The sequence below is a fragment of the Schistocerca cancellata genome, chromosome 2 (assembly GCF_023864275.1).
Source record: "Schistocerca cancellata isolate TAMUIC-IGC-003103 chromosome 2, iqSchCanc2.1, whole genome shotgun sequence".
NCBI classification, from domain to species: Eukaryota; Metazoa; Arthropoda; class Insecta; order Orthoptera; family Acrididae; genus Schistocerca; species Schistocerca cancellata.
The window spans coordinates 256,494,813-256,518,000 of record NC_064627.1 but is presented as its reverse complement, the minus strand read 5'-3'; the positions used below and the strand labels follow the sequence as shown (position 1 = coordinate 256,518,000).

The 23,188-nt window shown below is 42.9% G+C and overlaps 1 protein-coding gene across 1 annotated transcript in view; it reads left to right on the top strand.

Annotated features, from left to right (window-relative positions):
- Positions 1-1,064: 1,064 nt before the first annotated feature.
- LOC126153021 (adhesion G-protein coupled receptor D1-like) overlaps positions 1,065-23,188 on the top strand; it is a 47,784-nt gene continuing 25,660 nt past the window's right edge. Inside the window, exons 1-2 of the mRNA XM_049916042.1 lie at positions 1,065-1,334; positions 16,437-16,720. Coding sequence (XP_049771999.1) covers positions 1,065-1,334; positions 16,437-16,720 — 554 coding nt within the window. The remainder of the gene's footprint in view (positions 1,335-16,436; positions 16,721-23,188) is intronic.

The following is a 23,188-nucleotide window of genomic DNA, read 5'->3' as shown; positions in this document are numbered from 1 at the left end:
ATTCTGCAGTTTTATTTAGATGAAAGATTTTCTTACTATCGTAAAGCTACAAATGAAGATCTTAGTTCTATATTACTGAATCCTGACGAAACAAACGTAGATCAATATGAGAAGATGCTTTGCCCAATTGCAAGCTTCGGAAATTTATTTGATCCATTTTGCTATCGAAACTTACCCCAACCCCCTTACAATGAACTCGTTTCTTTTATTTATTTGTTTTCGTTTGACATCGTCACTGGAAATGTGAACTAATTTACATGTGTAAATGTCCAACTGTTGTCAGTCATTAGTTTACAGTCGTTTTCAGCGAAAGGAATTCTAAACAGGAAAGAAAATAGGTTCATACATCGAAAATACTGCTGAGCTTAAACTTTTTTAAACATGCACAATAGAAAAGATAAATATTCCCCTCTTGCAACTGAAAGGAGAAACTTTATAAGATAAAAAAAATTGTATTTGTTAAAACTAGTATCTCTCTTTTGCCTCTTGTTTGTCCCCCACCCCCTCCCCCAACGTGTACAATCGCAAGATATTTCATTAACATTCAGTGCTCCTCACCCCATAGCCAACCAAGATACCTAAAGAAGAGCACCAATATGTTCACAGTTTCTTGTAAAAGCAAACCAGTACAAACGTAACTTCCTCAGATTTACAAATAAGGTAAAGAAGCACGAGTTCTGTTACTGCTGGACCATGAATTTGTTTTTGTATGTCAATCTTTAAAACAGGTGGAAATTTAAGTTCAGGAGTACACTATTTGTTAAGAAGTGTAATGAATTGCACAATTAATTGATTGCAGAAATCTCTCATAACAATATGTGTTGGTCAACTACCGCCAATAGTTTCACATTTTCCTGTGTCAGAGAGGGAGACACCACCAGTATCAGTATGCCTGCAACAGACCTGGCGTTCGCCATACGTAGCTGACGTGACGTCACGAACAAGCGCCGAGGCCTTCCTTTGAGTCGGTGTTGTTCAGACACATCGCCCTCTTTCAGTTTTGTCGGCGGAGTTGTGGTTCAAAATGTAGAACGAGAAGCACGCGTCTTCTAACCTATGAGGTGATGCTCGTGGTGTCGGGGCTTCACGGCGGCCGCGCGTGGCGTGTTGCCAGGTCCCGCGTGCTGCTGCAGCTGGGCGGCGCCGTGGCGGCGCGCGACCTGCTGTTCGCGCTGGTGACGCTGGGCGGCCAGGGCTGGTGGCAGCCGCGCGCCTCCGCCGGCTGCGTCGCGCTTGGGGTGGCGCTGCACTACGCGCTGCTCGCCGCCGCCGCCTGGACCACCGCAGCAGCCGTACTGCAGCTGCTGCGCCTCAGCACTGTCGCCGGCGCGCAGGTAGGCCGGCCAGACACGGGCAGGTAGGGAGACGTGCGGACGACAGGGTCTGCAGGAGGTTTGCGGGCGCCACCTTTGCCAGGTAGTTCAGGCCGGCCAATGGAAGGCCTCCCTCGAGCAGGTGATGCCCACAAATCTCTCCTTCCAATCTGTCGCATCTTTCCCGACCCCTCCATCAACTATTGTGTTCACCTATGTCCATCCTTTTGACTGGAGGTTTTGGGCACCACAGTTACACACTACTGTAAAAAAATGAAACGCCTACAGCCGTTCTTACGATCTTACACTGCTGGCCATTAAAATTGCTTCACCAAGAGGAAACGCAGAAGATAAACGGGTATTCATTGGTCTAATATATTATACTAGAACTGTCATGAGATTACATTTTCACGCAGTTTGGGTGCATAGATCCTGAGAAATCAGTACCCAGAACAACCGCCTCTGGCCGTAATAACGGCCTTGAGACGCCTGGGCATTGAGTCAAACAGAGCTGGAATGGCTCGTACAGGTACAGCTGCCCATTCAGCTTCAACACGATACCACAGTTCATCAAGAGTAGCTACTGGCGTATTGTGACGAGCCAGTTGCTCGGCCACCATTGACCAGACGTTTTCGATTGGTGAGAGATCTGGAGATTGTGCTGGCCAAGGCAACAGTCGAACATTTTCTGAATCCAGTAAGGCCCAGGACCTGCAACATGCGGTCGTGCATTATCCTGCTGAAATGTAGGGTTTCGAAGGGGTCGAATGAAGGGTAACACATCTGAAATGTAACGTCCACTGTTCAAAGTGCCGTCAATTCGAACAAGAGGAGACCGAGACGTGTAATCAATGGCACCCCATACCATCACGCCGGGTGATACCCCAGTATGGCGATGACGAATACACGCTTCCAATGTGCGTTCACCGCGATGCCACCAAACACGGATGCGACCATCACGATGCTGTAAACAGAACCTGGATTCAACCGAAAAAATGACGTTTTGCCATTCGTGCACCCAGGTTCGTCGTTGAGTACACCATCGCAGGCGCTCCTGTCTGTGATGCAGTGTCAAGGGTAACCGCAGCCATGGTCTCCGAGCAGATGGTCCATGCTGCTGCAAACGTCGTCGAACTGTTCGTGCAGATTTTTGTTGTCTTGCAAACGTCCCCATCTGTTGACTCAGGGATCGAGACGTGGCTACACGATCCGTTACAGCCATGCGGATAAGATTCCTGTCAGCTCGACTGCTAGTGATACGAGCCCGTTGGGATCCAGCACGGCGTTCCGTATTACCCTCCTGAACCCACCGATTCCATATTCTGCTAACAGTCATTGGATCTCGACCAATGCTAGCAGCAATGTCGCGATACGATAAACCGCAATCGCGATAGGCTACAATCCGACCTTTGTCAAAGTAGGAAACGTGATGGTACGCATTTCTCCTCTTTACACGAGGCATCACAACAACGTTTCACCAGCCAACTCCGGTCAACTGCTGTTTGTGTATGAGAAATCGGTTGGAAACTTTTCTCGTGTCAGCACGTTGTATGTGTCGCCACCGGAGCCAGCATTGTGTGAATACTCTGAAAAGCTAATCATTTGCATATCACAGCATCTTCTTCCTGTCGGTTAAATTTCGCGTCTGTAGCACGTCATCTTCGTGGTGTAGCAATTTTAATGGCTAGTAGTGCATTTATCGTGTAGCTACCAGTTTCAGCTCTTCAATGCTCCATCTTCAGGCCTTAGTTGAATTAAAGGGGTTATCAAGATCCATATATGTGGTGCATCAGTGGCCAACATGACTGTTTTCCGCAGAAAATCTGTAACTGTGATGTCAGCACTCCAACCGTCAACTGCCTGGCTGGGCACTGCATCGGCGGAACTGTCATTTGTACTCAATTGATTCACGTGGAAAAGTTTTCAACCTCATTACGGATGCATGACGGGTATTAAGACTTTGAACATGGAATATTAGTTGGAGCTAGATACATGGGAAATTCCATTTCGGAAGTCGTTAGGGAATACGATATTCCTAGACCCACAGTGTCAAGTCTGTGCCGAGATTACCAAATATCAGGCCATGGCCTCACACCATAGGCAACGCAGTGGTCGATGGATTTCATTTACCTACCTAGGGCAGCGATGTACCTGTACAGTTGTCAGTGTTAACAGACAGGTAGTACTGCGTGAAATAACCAAAGGAATCTATGTGAGATTTACGACTAAGGTATGCGTTAGGAGTGTGGGGTAAAATTTTGGATTAATAGCCTATGGCAGCAGAAGAGCGACACGAGTACTTTAGCTAACAGCACGACATGGCCAGCAGCTCCTGCCCTAGGCCCGCAACCATATCAGTTGGATCCTAAACGACTGGAAAACCGTGGCCTGGTCAGAGGAGTCGCGATTTTAGTTTGTAGGAGCTGATGGTAGGGTTCTTCTCTGGTGTAGACCTCACGAAGCCACGGACCAAGGTTTCAACAATGCACTGAGCAAGCTGCTGGTGGCTCCATAATGGTGTGGGCTGTATTTACATGAAATGGGCAGGATCCTCTGGTACTATTGAAGCGTCATTGATTTAAAATGTTTATGTTTGGCTGCTTGGAGACCATACGCAGCCATTCATGGACTTCATGCTCGCAAACAACGGTCTCATGTCACCAGGCCGCAATGTTTCACGATTGGATAGAGGAACATTCTCGACAACTGGAGAAAATGATTTGACCACCTAGATCACCCTACATGAGACCCATAGAACATTTATGGAACGTATTCGAGAGGTCGGATCTTGCACAAAATCCTGCACTGGTAGCACTTTCGCAATTATGGATGTTTATAGATGCACGATGGGTCAGTATTTCTGCAGGCGACTTTCAATGACTTCTTCAGTCCATACCACGTGAAAACTCTGCACTATGCCAGGAAAAAGGATGTCGGGCACGATATTCGTAGCTATCTCATGACTTTTGTCACCTAAGTTATAAAAGCCACCATCACTCCCCCAATACGTATTTCAGTATTTTCATTTGGAAACGCGAGTTAAAGAAGCCAAGCCGTCTAAGAACGGCGAAGTATTTCTCGCTATTTTATTAGCTATGTCATTAAAAATATACGAAAGCGAATGCCTGAGAAAAAATAACGACATGCTCTACTAAATTTGTTACATGAAATCCGATGTCTCTTGTATCTAATGAAAAATTGCTAACGATTTCTCAGGACAGAATAGAGAAACAAAACATGGTAATTAGAGAAGATATAGCAGCAGAGAGAAGCTTATGAGTAACTGAAATTTCTGGCGACAAGAACGTCATTTGAGTAATGTTTAGTGTTGTAATGCCAGCAAAAGCCAGTAGTATAGCTGTCGTGAAAATACGTCACACAGAAATGTTTTTAGTTAATTAAATAAAGGTAACTAACTTTTTTTTAGTTTTATGATTATTATTTCATGTGGAATGAAGATCAGCAATATTTAAATGTAATATATAAATGTAAACAAACAGAAATAGAAACCTTAAGTACATACAGATTTAAATTTTGATAAGCATGTACCTAAGTATTCCAACACCTATATGTCCCGATTCCTTACTAATTCGTCATAATTTTGTGAGACTGGAGTGCGTTTTGCAGACTATCAGTTACTGTATAAATCAGTTGCCCACAGTTAGGATATGGAATACTGTGATTTAGTTCGACAAGCTAAAACTCTCACTATTCAAGATGAAAGCAGTGTTCCACAGAATCATTTATAAACGACATTCTGGAGTCTCAGGTATATTTATTATTGTATAAACGTACGCCAGCTAAGAGTTTGGTGTTAAAATACTGTTGAAAAAGAAGATCTAGGTTTTTGCTTGGTTTTAAATGTGAAGTATGAACATATACATTGATGCATATCCTGCTACTTAAGGGTTGTCCTGAGGTCACGTAATGGTTTCTGTTTGTTTATAGAGTAGGAAACACGAACTATTATTTCAACAATTTCCCTTTTTCATTTTAATCTCCATTACGTCCTGTCCTAGCTTCAGAAGCATAGTAAGCAAAGGGAAAAGTGTTTCGACCAGCATCTCATTCACACAGCTATTGAATGAGGGGAGGGGGAGAAGGCAAGCGTCCGAGAGGCTATGGGCGTGGGGGCAGGGTACCCACCCCTTCAGCCCAGGAAAATACTTCTGTGAACTGGTTGTGTCTGCACATCCCCCTAAACGCAGATCTCCGTGCCCGAACATCACTGTGTCCGCATATCTCCATGTCTGCATCTCTGGACGCCAAGTCTTGCCTGCCGCTTCACTGACGACTCCCCAGTATAGAAATCTACACCTTGCCTAAGAAGCACATCGACCACTAGGACACTGCTTCCACGAGGCTGAGCCGTCTAAGCGTTCATCGCTCCCTGTCCATTGCTTTGCACACACCTCGGCCTCCGTCGTCTTCACATGGACGCGCACTCACCATTCGCGAAACAACAGGCGTGTGGCTCTCTCCAAGCGGCAATCGTAGCTTCGCAGTTACATCTACATCTACATCTACATTTAAATTTATAGTCTGCAAGCCACCCAACGGTGTGTGGCGGAGGGCACTTTACGTGCCACTGTCATTACCTCCCTTTCCTGTTCCAGTCGCGTATGGTTCGCGGGAAGAACGACTGTCTGAAAGCCTCCGTGCGCGCTCTAATCTCTCTAATTTTACATTCGTGATCTCCTCGGGAGGTATAAGTAGGGGGAAGCAATATATTCGATACCTCATCCAGAAACGCACCCTCTCGAAACCTGGCGAGCAAGCTACACCGCGATGCAGAGCGCCTCTCTTGCAGAGTCTGCCACTTGAGTTTGTTAAACATCACCGTAACGCTATCACGGTTACCAAATAACCCTGTGACGAAACGCGCCGCTCTTCTTTGGATCTTCTCTATCTCCTCCGTCAACCCGATCTGGTACGGATCCCACACTGATGAGCAATACTCAAGTATAGGTCGAACGAGTGTTTTGTAAGCCACCTCCTTTGTTGATGGACTACATTTTCTAAGGACTCTCCCAATGAATCTCAACCTGGTACCCGCCTTACCAACAATTAATTTTATATGATCATTCCACTTCAAATTGTACCGCACGCATACTCCCAGATATTTTACAGAAGTAACTGCTACCAGTGTTTGTTCCGCTATCATATAATCATACAATAAAGGATCCTTCTTTCTATGTATTCGCAATACATTACATTTGTCTATGTTAAGGGTCAGTTGCCACTCCCTGCACCAAGTGCCTATCCGCTGCAGATCTTCCTGCATTTCGCTACAATTTTCTAATGCTGCAACTTCTCTGTATACTACAGCATCATCCGCGAAAAGCCGCATGGAACTTCCGACACTATCTACTAGGTCATTTATATATATTGTGAAAAGCAATGGTCCCATAACACTCCCCTGTGGCACGCCAGAGGTTACTTTAACGTCTGTAGACGTCTCTCCATTGATAACAACATGCTGTGTTCTGTCTGCTAAAAACTCTACAATCCAGCCACACAGCTGGTCTGATATTCCGTAGGCTCTTACTTTGTTTATCAGGCGACAGTGCGGAACTGTATCAAACGCCTTCCGGAAGTCAAGAAAAATAGCATCTACCTGGGAGCCTGTATCTAATATTTTCTGGGTCTCATGAACAAATAAAGCGAGTTGGGTCTCACACGATCGCTGTTTCCGGAATCCATGTTGATTCCTACATAGTAGGTTCTGAGTTTCCAAAAACGACATGATACTCGAGCAAAAAACATGTTCTAAAATTCTACAACAAATCGACGTCAGAGATATAGGTCTATTGTTTTGCGATCTGCTCGACGACCCTTCTTGAAGACTGGGACTACCTGTGCTCTTTTCCAATCATTTGGAACCTTCCGTTCCTCTAGAGGCTTGCCGTACACGGCTGTTAGAAGGGGGGCAAGTACTTTCGCGTACTCTGTGTAGAATCGAATTGGTATCCCGTCAGGTCCAGTGGACTTTCCTCTGTTGAGTGATTCCAGTTGCTTTTCTATTCCTTGGACACATATTTCGATGTCAGCCATTTTTTCGTTTGTGCGAGGATTTAGAGAACGAACTGCAGTGCGGTCTTCCTCTGTGAAACAGCTTTGGAAAAAGGTGTTTAGTATTTCAGCTTTACGCTTGTCATCCTCTGTTTCAATGCCATCGTCATCCCGGAGTGTCTGGACACAACGCAGTACGAGGCTTAGAGGTGGACCGAGGAAGAGCACCGAACCTGTGAACACTGCAGCATAACGTACTATGGGCATGTGAAATACACTCATGCTCATAAATTAAGGATAATTGGAGAATGTGGTGCCACACAACACAAAACTGACGCTAATAGCATAGGCGCATAGGGAACACACACGACACAGATCTGTAAGTCCTCGGTATTGATGATAAGTTGAGAAAACCGTCACGAAACACACCTGCTACAAAACGCCACTGTTTCCTGCGCATGTACCCCGACACCAGTATGGGATATGATCACCGTGCACACTTACACAGGCAACACAACGGATTGGCATACTCTGGATCAGGTGGTCGAGCAGCTGGTGGGGTACAGAAACCCAATCTTGCACCAGTGTCTGTCGGAGCTTCAGAAGTGTCCTAGGAGTTTGAAGACGTGCAGCGATACGTCGACCGAGAGCATCCCAGACATGCTCGATGGGGTTTAGGTCTGGAAAACATGCAGGCCACTCCATTCGCCTGATGTCTTCTGTTTAAAGGTACTCCTCCACGATGGCAGCTCGGTGGGGCCGTGCGTTATCATCCATCAGGAGGAAGGTGGGAAACAGCATCCCTGAAAAGGCGGACATACTGGTGCAAAGTGACGTCCCTGTACACCTGACTTTTTACAGTTCCTCTGTCAAAGACACGCAGGGGTGTACGTGCACCGATCATAATACCACCCCACACCATCAAAGCACGGCCTCCATACAGGTCCATTTCAAGGACATTTAGGGGTTGGTATCTGGTTCCTGGTTCACGCCAGATGAAAACCCGGCGAGAAACACTGTTAAGACTATACCTGGACTCGTCTGTGAACATAACCCGGGACCACTGTTCCAGTGACCATGTACTGTATTCTTGACACCAGGCTTTACGGGCTCTCCTGTGATCAGGGGTCAGTGGAATGCACCTTGCAGATCTCCGGGCGAAAAAACCATGTCTGTTCAGTCGTCTGTAGACTGTGTGTCTAGAGACAACTGTTCCAGTGGCTGCGATAGGGTACCGAGCAAGGCTACCTGCAGTACTCCGTGACCGTCTGCGGGCACTGATGGTGAGATATAGGTCTCCTTGTGGTGTTGTACACTTTGGACGTGCCTGGACACGTTTCCTGTCTGGTGGAATCGTTGCCATAATCTTGAAATCAAAGTTTGTGGCACACGGAGGGCCCGTGCTACGACCTGCTGTGTTTGACCAGCTTCCAGTCGCCCTAATATTCTGCCCCTCATTAATGTCATCAAAATGTGTTCTTTGAGCCATTTTCAACACACAGTCGCCATTAGTACGTATGAAAACGTCTGCACACTTACTCGATGCACCATACTCTGACATGTACCAACGCACCTCTGCGTATGTGGACTGCCGCCAGCGCCACCGTCCGACGACAGCAAGTCAAATGCAACGCATGGTCGTACCCCGAGGTGATTTAAACCCGCAAACCGCCAACCAGAGCGTTGTTTTACCATGTATCAGCATTATCCTTAATTTATGAGCATGAGTGTAGATATATGTGGTTAATGAAGCCGCACAGGGGGCTGTGTTATTAGCCCAGGTGGTATTGATCATCTTCGGTACCTTCCATCATCTCTCTCTCTCTCTCTCTCTCTCGCACACTGCAGTACATCCGAACCGAAGAACCGAATAAACATCAGTCAGATCAGGTACACGTTAGCCCACCGCTGACCGTAGCCAACGTGTTATCCACTGCTCTCTGTCCTCCGCAGAGGTTATCTCTGAAACGCCATACGGTCTGTGTGGAAGACAGGCTTTATTAGAGTGAACATCGAGGCATCTGTCGAATATGACACCTGTGTATGGGCGTGAAGCGCGAGGTCCAGTGAAAGTCATAAAAGCGGATATAACACAAACGTTAACAGGGGAGAGACGTATACTGAAAGCTATTTACACATAATGTACCTTAAGTTATTATTACTAGTAACTGGAAGCATTATCACTGTTGGGCTTACATATGTGAAAGAACTTTGATTTCATCAGAGAGAGAGTGTGTGTGTAAGACCTAGAAAACGTAGTGATATGTTTCATAACAAATCCCTAAATATCGTCAAACGACGGAAACTGATTGTAGTCAGTGCTGGAAGTCATTAATATTGGATACTCATAATAATGACATCAACCACGGTCACAGCGGTTGTAGTTATACTCACTGTTAGAAGTGGAAACTACCAAATAATGTGAGATTTGTAACTAATAAGTCTAATCTTCAAAATTAATTAATTTATGATGACAGTTTATTAGTACAGAGTTCACAAGTGTTCTACTGACTGCTGCAGAAAAGGAACTCGAACACCGCCAACAAAATTTCGGAGGTTGTCCGAAGATATTTTCTGAGAAACTGTGACGGCTGATCACGGCAAGCAGTTCCGAGGACTACTAGGTAACTAACAAAACATTCGTCTGACTGATACTCGGATAATTACCATCAGTCTGGGGCCCGTATACGATACGATTCGTAGAGGAAATAGAGAAGGTTGAAAAGGGCAGCGGGTTTCGTCACTTTTTCATTTAGTAACAAACAGATACCAAAACTGACAGAGTAAAAAATTAATCCAATAACCCTCAGACAATATTATAACGGGGTTTATAACAGGGTAAGGAGTGGGCGACTTGTTCTCTTCTGCAGTTGGCGATGGAGTGGGTGAGAAAGGCAGCCAGTCAGTTGATAGAAAACCTGATTGATGAACACGAACAGACGCGGTTCACCACAACTGAAACACACAGGCTGCAGATGGCGGGAGGTGATCCTCGGACCCCAGAACACCTGTAGTGGCGTCTCAATGAAGGCATTCCCCGTGTACTGTAACGGCGGCCGGGCTGCTACAGCTGCTGGGTAGTGGTGCAGCAGCGAGACGATGTCCCTGTGCCCAGGTTGGACATTCAGGCAGAGGTCGTTGGTTTGTGGCCTGGCGGAAGCAGTGTCATAGATGCAGCGACGACCGCCACAGGCTGTGTGTCATCGGACGGCTCAGTTGCGATGACCTCCCGACAGGCTGATCCTGGGGGTTGAAACCCCGTTCCCACGTGCTGACGGTTGAACAGCTCACTTCGACATATCTGGAGCAGGGATGTGCGGCCTGATGTGGAGTCCCTCACACTGAAGCATTGTCTGAGGGAGCCTTGTCTGGTGGCGTTGCTGAGCTGGTAGGTCACTGGCTGGTATCTGCGGCCTGGTTTCTGTTGCTGGGCTGCAGTCCCGGCTTTCGGTGTTTCAGCCGCTACACTACTGTGATGGGGCTGATGTCACTGTGGGATACTGTAGCAGTATTGCGTCACTGTGTGATTCTTGCACTCCATTCAATGAACGTTTTCATAAGGTGCTTATTGGCCAAACCTTGATCAACCAAACTATCCATATTTCAGTTACCACAAAAGGACAAGGGCCGGCCGGAGTGGCCGAGCGGTTAAAGGCGCTACAGTCTGGAACCGCACGACCGCTACGGTCGCAGGTTCGAATCCTGCCTAGGGCATGGATGTGTGTGATGTCCTTAGATTAGTTAGGTTTAAGTAGTTCTAAGTTCTAGGGGACTTATGACCACAGCAGTTGAGTCCCATAGTGCTCAGAGCCATTTGAACCATTTTTGAAAAGGACAAGGTATACTCAGACATGAGGTGCATATTGCACAAATCTTGATCAACGAAACAATCCATATTTCAGTTGTTACAGTTGACGAGGTACACTCAGTATAGTCCCGGAGACGCGCGAAGATTACAGCTGTATCTCACCATGATTAGACAGATACTGGATTATCGGGTGTACCCAGGGGCATACATGGAATCAGACCATAATTTAGTAGTGAAGAGGTGAAGTTTCAGAGACTCGCGTGGAAGAATCAGTGTGAAAGAACCGAAGTACTGAGGAATGGTGAGATGTGTTTGATGTCTACTAAATACATGGCTACCAAGATAAGGAATATCACAGTAGGCAGCTGAGTTGAACGGGGAGGGACAACTCTAAAAAGAGCAATCGCAGGCGTTGGACAGACAAACATAGGTAAGAGGAAGCTTACTCAGAAGAAATCGTGGGTAACAGAAGAAATATTTCCGTTGACAGTAGGAAATATAAAAATGTTTTCGGAAAGACAGGGATAGAGCAGTATAAATCACTTAGGAATGAAATAAATAGGAAGTTCCGAGAACGAACATAAATTTTCTAGAAGAGCCAACCAATATATTACATCTTCCTTCGTATATCTCTCGCGAAAACACAATGAAGGTAAAATTAGAGTAATTCGAGCTCACGTGGAGGCTTACTATCAATCGTTCTTCCCGGACACCATTCGTAACTGGAAGAGGAAAGGGGGAAGGGACATGGGTATACAAAGAACCCTCCGCCTCTGGTTTGAGGCCCCAGTGGCTCGTTAAAAGGCTATAATTTAATTACGATTTATTCGGTTAGTGGAACCAATTACCTTTGTTTCTCAAAAATACGTCTACACCAGTAAAATAACCTGTAATATCAAATCAAAAAACGTACAACACAAAACGCAGAGCAATACACACCCCTCACTGTAAAAGAACCCGTGATGCCGCTGCCGATACAATGGGATCAGTTCAGCATAATGACTTCGTGCATTGCATTCAGTGGACCTATACACAATATACATATCGACCAGTTTTTCATCCGTAAATCTGTTCACACTGTAGTCACTATTAATAAACAATTAAGACTGCCAGGAAAGAAACAACACCATGAACTGTGACAAAACCAAATAGTACTGAACGGAGCCTTGAGTGCACTGTGTCAACAAAAAAATACCATGAGTGAAAGTAACAATTTTGTTTTGCAGACGATAAACACAGTTCATACATGAGAATGCATTAGATAGTAATATATTCCGTTTTATAAATAACATTTTTATATCGTGGGAACTTAATCTGTCATCATTTTCATCGCCACATTTCTTTCCTTTTTGAGGATGTTAATTAACGACGTGATAGCAATTCCTGTGACTGCTTTTTTGTTCACCCTCATTATTAGCCTTTGACTTCCTCTGTCATACCATACCAGCGATCTTCAGCAATGCGCTACCGCTTGTCTCCTCTCCTCAGCACAGCAGTGCCCTCGCGCCAGAAATCAAAATCAATACAGGACTAAGCGTGGGAGCGTCTGCGCAGTTCGTGACGTCATGAGGAGTGAGCATTTCAGTGTGAGGTCAAAGAAATGTTAAAGTTTCTGATGAATATGTACTTCAGGAAAGACTGAACATTGTACTCATAGAGCAAGAGAACAGTTTGTAAGTCCATAAATTTATGCTTGGCTAGTCAGCGACGGTTGTAAATCTTCCAGTACTCCTACGGCAAAGAAGTGTGTCAAAGTTAAGTAAATTTGTTATTCATTAATGTAATAAAGTGAACTAATATTTCATGTGCTCCAGTTTGCTAAGACTTGAGATGTATTTTCACACCGCCACATCTCGTCACATAAAACACTGATTTGAGTAATGAAAGCCAAGAGCCATTTATTTGCCAGTGTATAATATTGTATGTATTGTAATGACGTATTTTGACGATTTACGAGGTTCATTCAAGTTCTAAGACCTCCGATTTTTTTTCTCCGGACTGGAAAGAGATAGAAACATGCGCATTGTTTTAAAATGAGTCCGTGTTCATTGTCAATACGTCCCAGAGATGGCAGCACCATACGGCAGATGGAATTTTACCGCCAGCGGCGAGAATGAGAACTGTTTTAAATACTTAAAATGGCGACGTTTTCCTTACTTCAACAGCGTGCAGTCATTAGTTTTCTGAATTTGCGTGGTGTGAAACCAATTGAAATTCATCGACAGTTGAAGGAGACATGTGGTGATGGAGTTACGGATGTGTCGAAAGTTCGTTCGTGGGTGCGACAGTTTAATGAAGGCAGAACATCGTGTGACAACAAACTGAAACGACCTTGGGCTCGCACAAGCCGGTCTGACGACATGATCGAGAAAGTGGAGAGAACTGTTTTGGGGGATCGCCGAATGACTGTTGAACAGATCGCCTCCAGAGTTGGCATTTCTGTGTGTTCTGTGCACACAATCCTGCATGACGACCTGAAAATACGAAAAGTGTCATCCAGGTGGGTGCCACGAATGCTGATGGACAACCACACGGCTGCCCCTGTGGCATGTTGCCGAGCAATGTTGACGCGCAACGACAGTTTGAATGGGACTTTCTTTTCGTTGGTTGTGACAATGGATGAGACGTGGATGCCATTTTTCAATCCAGAAACAAAGCGCCAGTCAGCACAATGGAAGCACACAGATTCACCGCCACCAAAAAAATTTCGGGTAACCGCCAGTGCTGAAAAAATTATGGTGTCCATGTTCTGGGACAGCGAGGGCGTAATCCTTACCTATTGCGTTCCAAAGGGCACTACGGTAACAGGTGCATCCTACGAAAATGTTTTGTAGAACAAATTCCTTCCTGCACTGTAACAAAAACGTCCGGGAAGGGCTGCGCGTGTGCTGTTTCACCAAGACAACGCACCCGCACATCGAGCTAACATTACGCAACAGTTCCTTCGTGATAACAACTTTGAAGTGATTCCTCATGCTCCCTACTCACCTGACCTGGCTCCTAGTGACTTTTGGCTTTTTCCAACAATGAAAGACACTCTCCGTGGCCGCACATTCACCAGCCGTGCTGCTATTGCCTCAGCGATTTTCCAGTGGTCAAAACAGACTCCTAAAGAAGCCTCCGCCGCTGCCATGGAATCATGGCGTCAGCGTTGTGAAAAATGTGTACCTCTGCAGGGCGATTACGTCGAGAAGTAATGCCAGTTTCATCGATTTCGGGTAAGTAGTTAATTAGAAAAAAAAATCGGAGGCCTTAGAACCTGAATGCACCTCGTACAAGGAGAAATGAATCCAGCGTCACTGACGCGCCTAAGAAGCTATAGACTAATTCAGCGCGCATGTAAAAACACCGATATTAAAGACTCTGGAGACATTTGAATGTTACAAAAACAAGCGCACAATCCATCGTCCACCGCCAGACGATATCACTCTCTTTTTATCTCCTGTAAAATACGAACGCACCATTACATAGGCGTCATTATAAGATTTGTAATTTGTTTAAATCTACAGAGATATACCGTTATTTTGTTGCATGTGAGACTAGGATGTGTGAAAAACGCAGAGTGGTTAATGAATGAACATTTCTGCGTGATTTCTAAACTTTTCAAACCAGTCAGACTCTGTCATGGCTACTGATTTATGTGTTAAAATGTTATATGTGTTTTAAATCCAAGCTCATAATTATAGTGTCAATTACTGTAAATCTGTTTGCTTTGGTTGTTGGACAACCTTAATCATTTACTTCCTATGTGCCAAATTTTTTTTCACATTGCCAACCGTGTCCGACGTGTCATTGTGTGGACAGAACAGTCGAGGCCGACGTTAACATACTACTTACATCCCCCCCCCCTTGTAATATTCTTCCAACTCAGTTTTAAACTGGCCCTGAGCTACATTTTCAGTGCGAGTGGCGTCCGGGAATTTCTTAGCAAACTCTACTTCTCAAGTCGCACATCGCTCGCACAAAGCCTCGCTGTTCCACAATGGTACGCAGCACTTTCTTAACGGGAAATGGAGCCACGCAAGTATATGTTGCTTCCCCTTCTCAATCTGATGTTTAATAACAATAATATTTCCTTACATCGGATGTTCTCGTGATCCAGAGCCTTCTCCCAGAGCAATCAAAGAATCTACAGTTACGGCCGGACGAAAGTCACAACAATTTAGATTTGTTTCACCACTCTGGAAACTTTAGCGCCCCCCTCACCTCCCTACCGGCCAACCAACGCGTCATGCGATTCTGTGTCGCTGCTGTTCGCTTCAGCTAACCCAGTACTGATTGTTTCCCTTTAAGGGGGGTAGAACATCAAACGGGCCGACTTGGAGCAGTAGAGGCACCACACGACATTATAATTTCTACTGTCTATACTTTTACAAATAACTTCATAAAACTTTGTCAGCATGACCAGAAAGGATTGAGGACTCACTCTCATAGCAGTGGAAGTTCAAAATCGTAGCAAAATACCTTTTATTTACATTTGAAATTCCATAATTTTTTCACTTACTACTGGCTGCATTTGTTTCTGTAGGTACACTTTTCTTCCTAAGTAAGAGAGATTCCTCGATGAATTTTGCACACCAAACAAGCAGTACATACAGGTGTATGAAACTCTAGAATTTTCCAAATCTGTTAAAAACTGTGGTAAAAATTGAGATAATTAACTATAAAATTTGAGTTTTTTCTAAACAAGAAGTTTAAAATGTAACAGTTCATTCATTTTTTCATAAATTAAATAAACTCTAGAGTTTCATACACATGTAACAATAGCTTGTATGGTGTGCAAAATTTATCGAAGTATCTCTCTTATTTAGGAAGAAAAGTGTGCCTATAGCAACAAATGCAACCAGTAGTAAGCGCAAAAATGATGAAATTTCACATGTAAAAAAAATGTATTTTGTTACGTTTTTGAGCTTCCACTACTATGAGTATCAATCCTGAATCCTTCCTGATCATACTTTCAAAGTTTTGTGAATTTATTTGTAAAATTATAGACAGTGGAAATTAAAATGTCCTGTGGTGCCTCTCCTGCTCCCAGTCGGCCCGTTTGACGTCCTACCCCCCTTAAAACAAATTACCCTACAACACTCCAGTTTATCAATTTGCTACAACGTTTTGTTTCGGCTCCTCTAGCCATTTGTAAGGTACTGTGGAACAGGAATTTCAGTTTATATCAGTTCTGTAGACAAGTAAACAATAAATTAACTGCCTAACATTGTTTTTTCGAGGCGGTATTGAAAAGTAAATGATTACCCATGTTATATAATCACAACGACGCATTGACGTGTGTTGTGTCGTGTGTGTAGGCACGAGTCCCGCACGTCGTGCTGGTGTGTTCGGCGTGTTCGTGGTTGTCGCCGCTGTTGCCGGTGGGGGTGCTGTTGGCAGCCTCGGGACCCACGGCGGGCTACCCGCTACGTCAGGACAGCGCTTCAGACTTCCTGTGCTACCCGCAAGGAGCCGCCTTCTACGCCTCTGTCCTGCTGCCAACCGCTGCCTGCGTCGTAGTCAACGCCGCCATCTTCCTCTACCTGCTATTCACAGTGCTCTTCCCGGCTTGCAGCTGTGGAAGCGGCGTTGTAGTTACCAGGTATTCCGCACTTCTCAAAGATACGAACTCACAGTTATTGTAATCTCACCAGACCAAATATTAATCACCATATTAAACGAGCACACTGGTCATTTCGTAGCACCGTACAGCTGGTTCTACTGGCGCAGGACGTGGCAATGGTGTGAAATGCGCATGGCACTGGAGTAAGATGGCTCAACGGAGAGACGATGAGAACGATAAAGACGATCTATTATGTGAGGAAGTCCCCTTGACCAAACCATAAGTCAAATTGTCCGATTTCTTGGTGTACCGATGCGCACTAGTCAACCTGATTACATGGGATGGTATACTACTCACAGTCACGTTACAGGCAATAAGAACAGTGCATGTATAAAGGTCCCATCCTAGCAGACAGAAGACGAGCAGCGAGAGTTGTCAATGAGAACTGATTTCAGACCGGCAGAAACTGCTGCTGTTCGTGAATGCAAGTCTAGCCTCCGCCATTTTCCGAGTGCACATTCTACATCTACATCTACATTTAAAATCCGCAAGCCACCCAACGGTGTGTGGCGGAGGGCACTTTACGTGTCACTGTCATTACCTCCCTTTCCTGTTCTAGTCGCGTATGGTTCGCGGGAAGAACGACTGCCGGAAAGCCTCCGTACGCGCTCGAATCTCTCTAATTTTACATTCGTGATCTCCCCGGGAGGTATAGGTAGGGGGAAGCAATATATTCGATACCTCATCCAGAAACGCATCCTCTCGATACCTGGACAGCAAGCTACACCGCGATGCAGAGCACCTCTCTTGCAGAGTCTGCCACCTGAGTTTGCTAAACATCTCCGTAACGCTATCACGCTTACGAAATGACCCTGTGACGGAACGCGCCGCTCTTCTTTGGATCTTCTCTATCTCCTCCGTCAATCCGACCTGGTATGGATCCCACACTGATGAGCAATACTCAAGTATAGGCCGAACGAGTGTTTTGTAAGCCACCTCCTTTTTTGATGGACTACACTTTCTAAGGACTCTCCCAATGAATCTCAACCTGGCATCCACCTTACGAACAGTTAATTTTATATGATCATTCCACTTCAAATCGTTCCGTACGCATACTCCCAGATATTTTACAGAAGTAACTGCTACCAGTGTTTGTTTCACTATCATATAATCATACGATAAAGGATCCTTCTCTCTATGTATTCGCAATACATTGTGAAGGCCACTGTATTCAGTGGAAATAAGGACATGGATACTTCGTAAGATCTATTGATCATAGTAGCACATGGAACTGCACGTTTGGACCACGTAACGCAGAAAATTGGCTGTATACATGTAGTGTGGTCTGACGATTTTTTTCTCTTTTCAAATGATGCAAGGCATCGAGTGAACCTACAGCCCAATAAGACGGTTATCCCACAGTGTGGGGAGCACATGCTTCAGACCAGAAGTGATTATTTTTGCTTTTAGGGGTGTATCCCATACCATGACTTTGGCCGAATCATTCAAATTACCGTAAACATCAACCAGGATATCGAAATGCAGACTTTCGCAGTGTATTTTACTGATGAAATCTTCTCAGTTTATCAGCCGAGTCGTGACGTAATGTTTTCATAACGTTTCGGTGAGTTTCTTACTCGTTATCTTCAGGTGAACTGAAGGTTCCGGGTAGTAAATGCGTCGAAACATTGCAAAGAAACAACATCACGACTCAGCTGATATCCTCAGAAAATTCTTCAATGAATCAGGATGTTTACGTCAAGATTGTCAGTGACCAGTTGTTACCTTTTTTCTACATCTTCATGATGAGCAGAGATGTGCTAATGTATTACTTTTGGGTGTTAGTTACTCCGATAATCGTTATTTTTCGGTAACAAATATTTTTGGTAGTTATTTATGACAGTGAGAAATAACAATTTACGAATATATCCTTCCCTCTCTTATGACGAGTATGCTGAAAATGGTATCTTCCAAGGCGACAACAGCTATTTTCACAGAGCTGCATACTTTCGTTCTTGCTTTGACGAACATTAGGATACAGAATTGCACCATGACAGGCGTGTTAAATTACTTAGTTCGCTCCGATAGAAAATGTTTGGAAATGTTTGGAACAGTGAATGAAATATAACAGTCCACATCCCTGCAATACGGTAGATCACTGATTAACAAACAGCACTGCAAGACGTTCCGCCTACGATCCAGCAGCGTACAAAATCACGTTTGCTGCCGGAAGTGTGGCCTCGTAGCAGGTGCTGGCGCCTATAACTCAAACGCCCTGTAGCGTCGTTGTGTGGCGTTTCCAATCACGTGTTCCTGTTTTCGATTTGTTCCCCAAGATACCCTCTGCAACATCCCGCAGTTTGTCTCACCATTTCTGGGAGGCTCTGTATTATTTAAGAGAAATTTCACTAGGGCATAAACACACTGGGAAGCAGCAGTTAGTAACCTCAGTTTCTTCAACAGGCCTCTACATGACGTTCTTGGGTATTCACAGCTGGTATTTTATAATCCACGCTTTCAAACTCGGACTGCTCTATGAATTATCTCAAATAATTACGATATTATGGAATGAAACTAAGCGAAGTATACCAATCATTTTGTTTTTGTATTCCTTGTCTCCGGTAATATCTGGATCGGAAATAGGTATTGTTTAACCCTTGGAGTCATGAGTGCCTGCATTACCTTAAAACGAGTACTAAATACTGGTATTAAAGGAAATATGATCAAATTTTGAAGGGGTTGGTAGCACAGAATAAGTAAGAAAGTGTTTATTTTGATATTGTGACCTTGATTTTAGTCTAACACGAAACACAGTATTATAAATTACTGTATAATTTTCGAGAATAGAATAATGAACTGTCAGTTTCACTGAGCCACACCAGAATATTTGCTCATTAAAAGTAATACTCTGCACAAATAACTCCCCCGTGTTCTTTGCATATATTATTTGTGCATTTGCAGAATGATTGATCACTTTTCGGTCTAATCGACATGGGCCAATGAAGCATCTTCTTTTCCATGATCTTCTAGTTCCCGAAAACTTCGTCAGTTCGCGAGAAATTCCAAAGCGTTCTCCATGTGAGAAAAGTTTTGCTTTCATTAACTCTTGCTTCTGTGTAGTTCGTATGTTACTGTGAAATTAAGCAAAAGATATTTTTTGCTGTTACATCCAATACATTTTTCCATAAGACCAACGTTCGATCTTTTTGACTGTCACTTTCAAGCGTATGAATAAACGAGTAAACCACTGCCAACAATCAGTAGAATACAAATACACAATACCGTGAATATTCCACTTGATGCAGTAAGATAGAGAGAAACCAAAAAGGAAAATCCATTCTAAATGAATGGTTTAACGTCCAGGGATGTTTTATATCCATCATTTTCACTGGACAGACAATTTGACGGTTATACGTTGTACGACACTGCTAAGTCTCTGCAGCAAAGCACCATTGTAGATGAAAGACTTAATAACAAGTAAGGGAAGGTTTTATTCTATAACGAATGTTAATCAGGAATTGATTCTCTTTTGATAGTGTAATGACAGCAACCAGCCACAAATTTACTTTGAGTTCCTTTATTCAAAGGAAACCGTTACCGGTTTCGAATCGTTGCGATTCATCATCAGACGGTTTACACGCTTTCTTTCTGACATTTGGTGTGTTTTTATAGATTAATTGTCCTAAAATATAAATAAAACATAATTACAAACACGCCACACACAGATGGTTGCGTTGCAGATTTTCGTTGTATGTGACTTACGTGAAACGTCGGTTTCGAGTGATTGTTTCCATAACGTTCATCCAATCGATGTAAATGCATTTCCACTGCATCCTCGTTGTTGCACACGTAATAGTTCTCACTGTACACTTTAGATTTGTCGCTGAGATCATTCCAACCACGCACCACATGTTTTGGTACATACAAAGAGTTTACAAACATATGGGTGTCACAGATGCTATGATATATCGTAACATTTGACAATGATGTCCTATGTTTGGAAAGGATCATATATTCTTTTACAAAACTGGATCATAAATTCTTTTACAAAACTGTAATGTCTATTACATTAGTACAGAGAGATTGAAATTATTTTTTTTTAAATATATATCTGTTATTGCTAATTTAATTATAAAGTTTTTTATATATATGTAGAACTGTATAGGTAAAATAGTATATTATTTTATTACATTTGGCAGCATGAGAATTATAGTAACATATAAATTTTCTACTTGATCTGCAGATAGGTGTATTAATATTATTTGCTTTGGAGGCTGGAAAGTAATTTTTGGAAATTTTTCAGGAAAGGGGTGTTAGCCAACTCTGTTTGTTCATTAAGGATATAGTCTGGGTTGCTGTTTTTGTGTGTGTGTATTTCTAATTCTTCTAATATATTCATAGTGGCTCCTTTTTCTGTTAGATGCAAAATCTTTAAGTTGTCCTCAATGCTTCCCACTGAATGGTTTTCTTCAGCAATATGGGCTGCAAATGCTGATTTGTTCAAGTTACCAAGTCTTAGAGCGTCAATATGTTCCTTGTATCTAATTTCAAAACTTCTGCCTGTCTGTCCAATGTAGAATTTTGGGCATGTATCACATTTGAGTTTGTATATTCCTGATTTACGGTAGGGACTCTTGGAGGTGTATACATCATGGATTACTTTTTGTTGTAATTTATTATTTGTGGAAAAGCTGATTCTGATATTTTTCTTCTTTTTAAATAAGTTTGCTATTTGGTATGAAAGTGGGCCTATGTATGGGAGAGTAGCATATTTAGGTTTGGCTTCAGTGGCACACTGATTTGGCTTGAAGTGACTGCTGTGAAGTGGATCTGTGGGTTTTGTCTGCATTTTGTTGTGGAGTTTTTCTATTATTGTGGGTTTATATTCATTATTATGAGCAACTGTTTTAATTATATTGATTTCATTTTGTTGGTCTGTGTCACTCATTGGTACTTTTTTAATTCGGTGTAGCATCGTTCTGAAATATGCCATTTTTTGTTGGCGGGGGTGGCAAGATGAGTTGCTAATACTGACATCTGTGGTGGTAGGTTTTCTGTAAATACTGAATTGATGTTTATTGTTACTATTGCAAATTTTCAGGTCAAGAAAGTTAATGCTTTTATTAGTTTCATGTTCAACTGTGAATTTAATATTTTTGTGCATTTTGCTAAGATCTGCTGCTAATGTATCTATTTCATTGCTTGTACCATCAAAAAGCAGTATTGTATCATCAACATATCTTCTGTAGTATATTATTTTGTTTGACATGTGCTAGTTGGCAGAAAACAATTTTTGTTCTATATGGTTGATGTAGATGTCAGCCAATATCCCAGCTAGGCTACTTCCCATTGCCAAACCATCATGTTGTTGGTACAGTTTGTTGTTGAAGCTAAAGTAATTATGCTCTAGAATAAGTGAAAGTATTTCTATGAGTTCACAGATCTCTGCAACACTAATTTTCTTATATTTAAGCAGATTGTTTCTTATAATGTTAATAGTCTCTTTTACAGGGATGTTCGTGTACAGGTTGACTATGTCTAGTGATGCTAATTTAGCTGTTGGTGGGATGTGGATGTCTTTAATTAAGCTTATGAGTTCATGTGTGTTATGTATGGTGTAGTTATTTTCAAATGTATAGTATTTGGTAATGAGGTCTTTTAATTTACGGCTTATGAAGTATGCAGGGCTGTTTCTTGAGTTAACAATCGGGCGAATGGGACAATTTTCTTTATGAACCTTTGGCTGTGCACGCAGTTTTGGTGCCGAGGGATTCATTGTTATGCAGTTACGTATTTCATATTTGTTCAGTAAAAAGTTACAGTTTTGTAGTAGCTTTCGGAGTTTAGTTTGGAATTTTACTGTAGGATCTGTCTTTATTTCAGTAATATTGTTGGTATGGAAAAATTGCAAGGTTTTCTCTACATATTCTCTTTCATGCATTATGATTAAAGAATTTCCTTTGTCAGCTTTTACTATGAGTGCTTTACTTTCAGACAGTTTGCTGTTAATATTTTTCAAATTTTTAAGTTCAGTGTTTTTGCGGGTATTATTTGTTTGAAGTTGTTTCATTATCACATAGACGATAAAGTAGACAAAGAACAAAAGATTATCCTATCCAAACACAAAAAGAAAATTGGAGCCTTAAAATCTATGAACAATCCAGAGTTTGATAATAACAAACAGCTAAGCCAACACAAATTTTTTGATAGAGTCATTAATACAACTGACATCCAATTTAGCAGCAGTGAACTCACTTTATTAAATAAAGGTCTGAAACATAATATTGGAACAAATCTCAATAATCACAGTGTTAAAAACCCCATAGCCTGCACAAAACTTGCTTGTGACACAGCAAAACTAGACACATGTGAGAAAAATGCAGTTGCATACAAGACAAATAAACTGATAATGAAACAACTTCAAACAAATAATACCCGCAAAAACACTGAACTTAAAGATTTGAAAAATATTAACAGCAAACTGTCTGAAAGTAAAGCACTCATAGT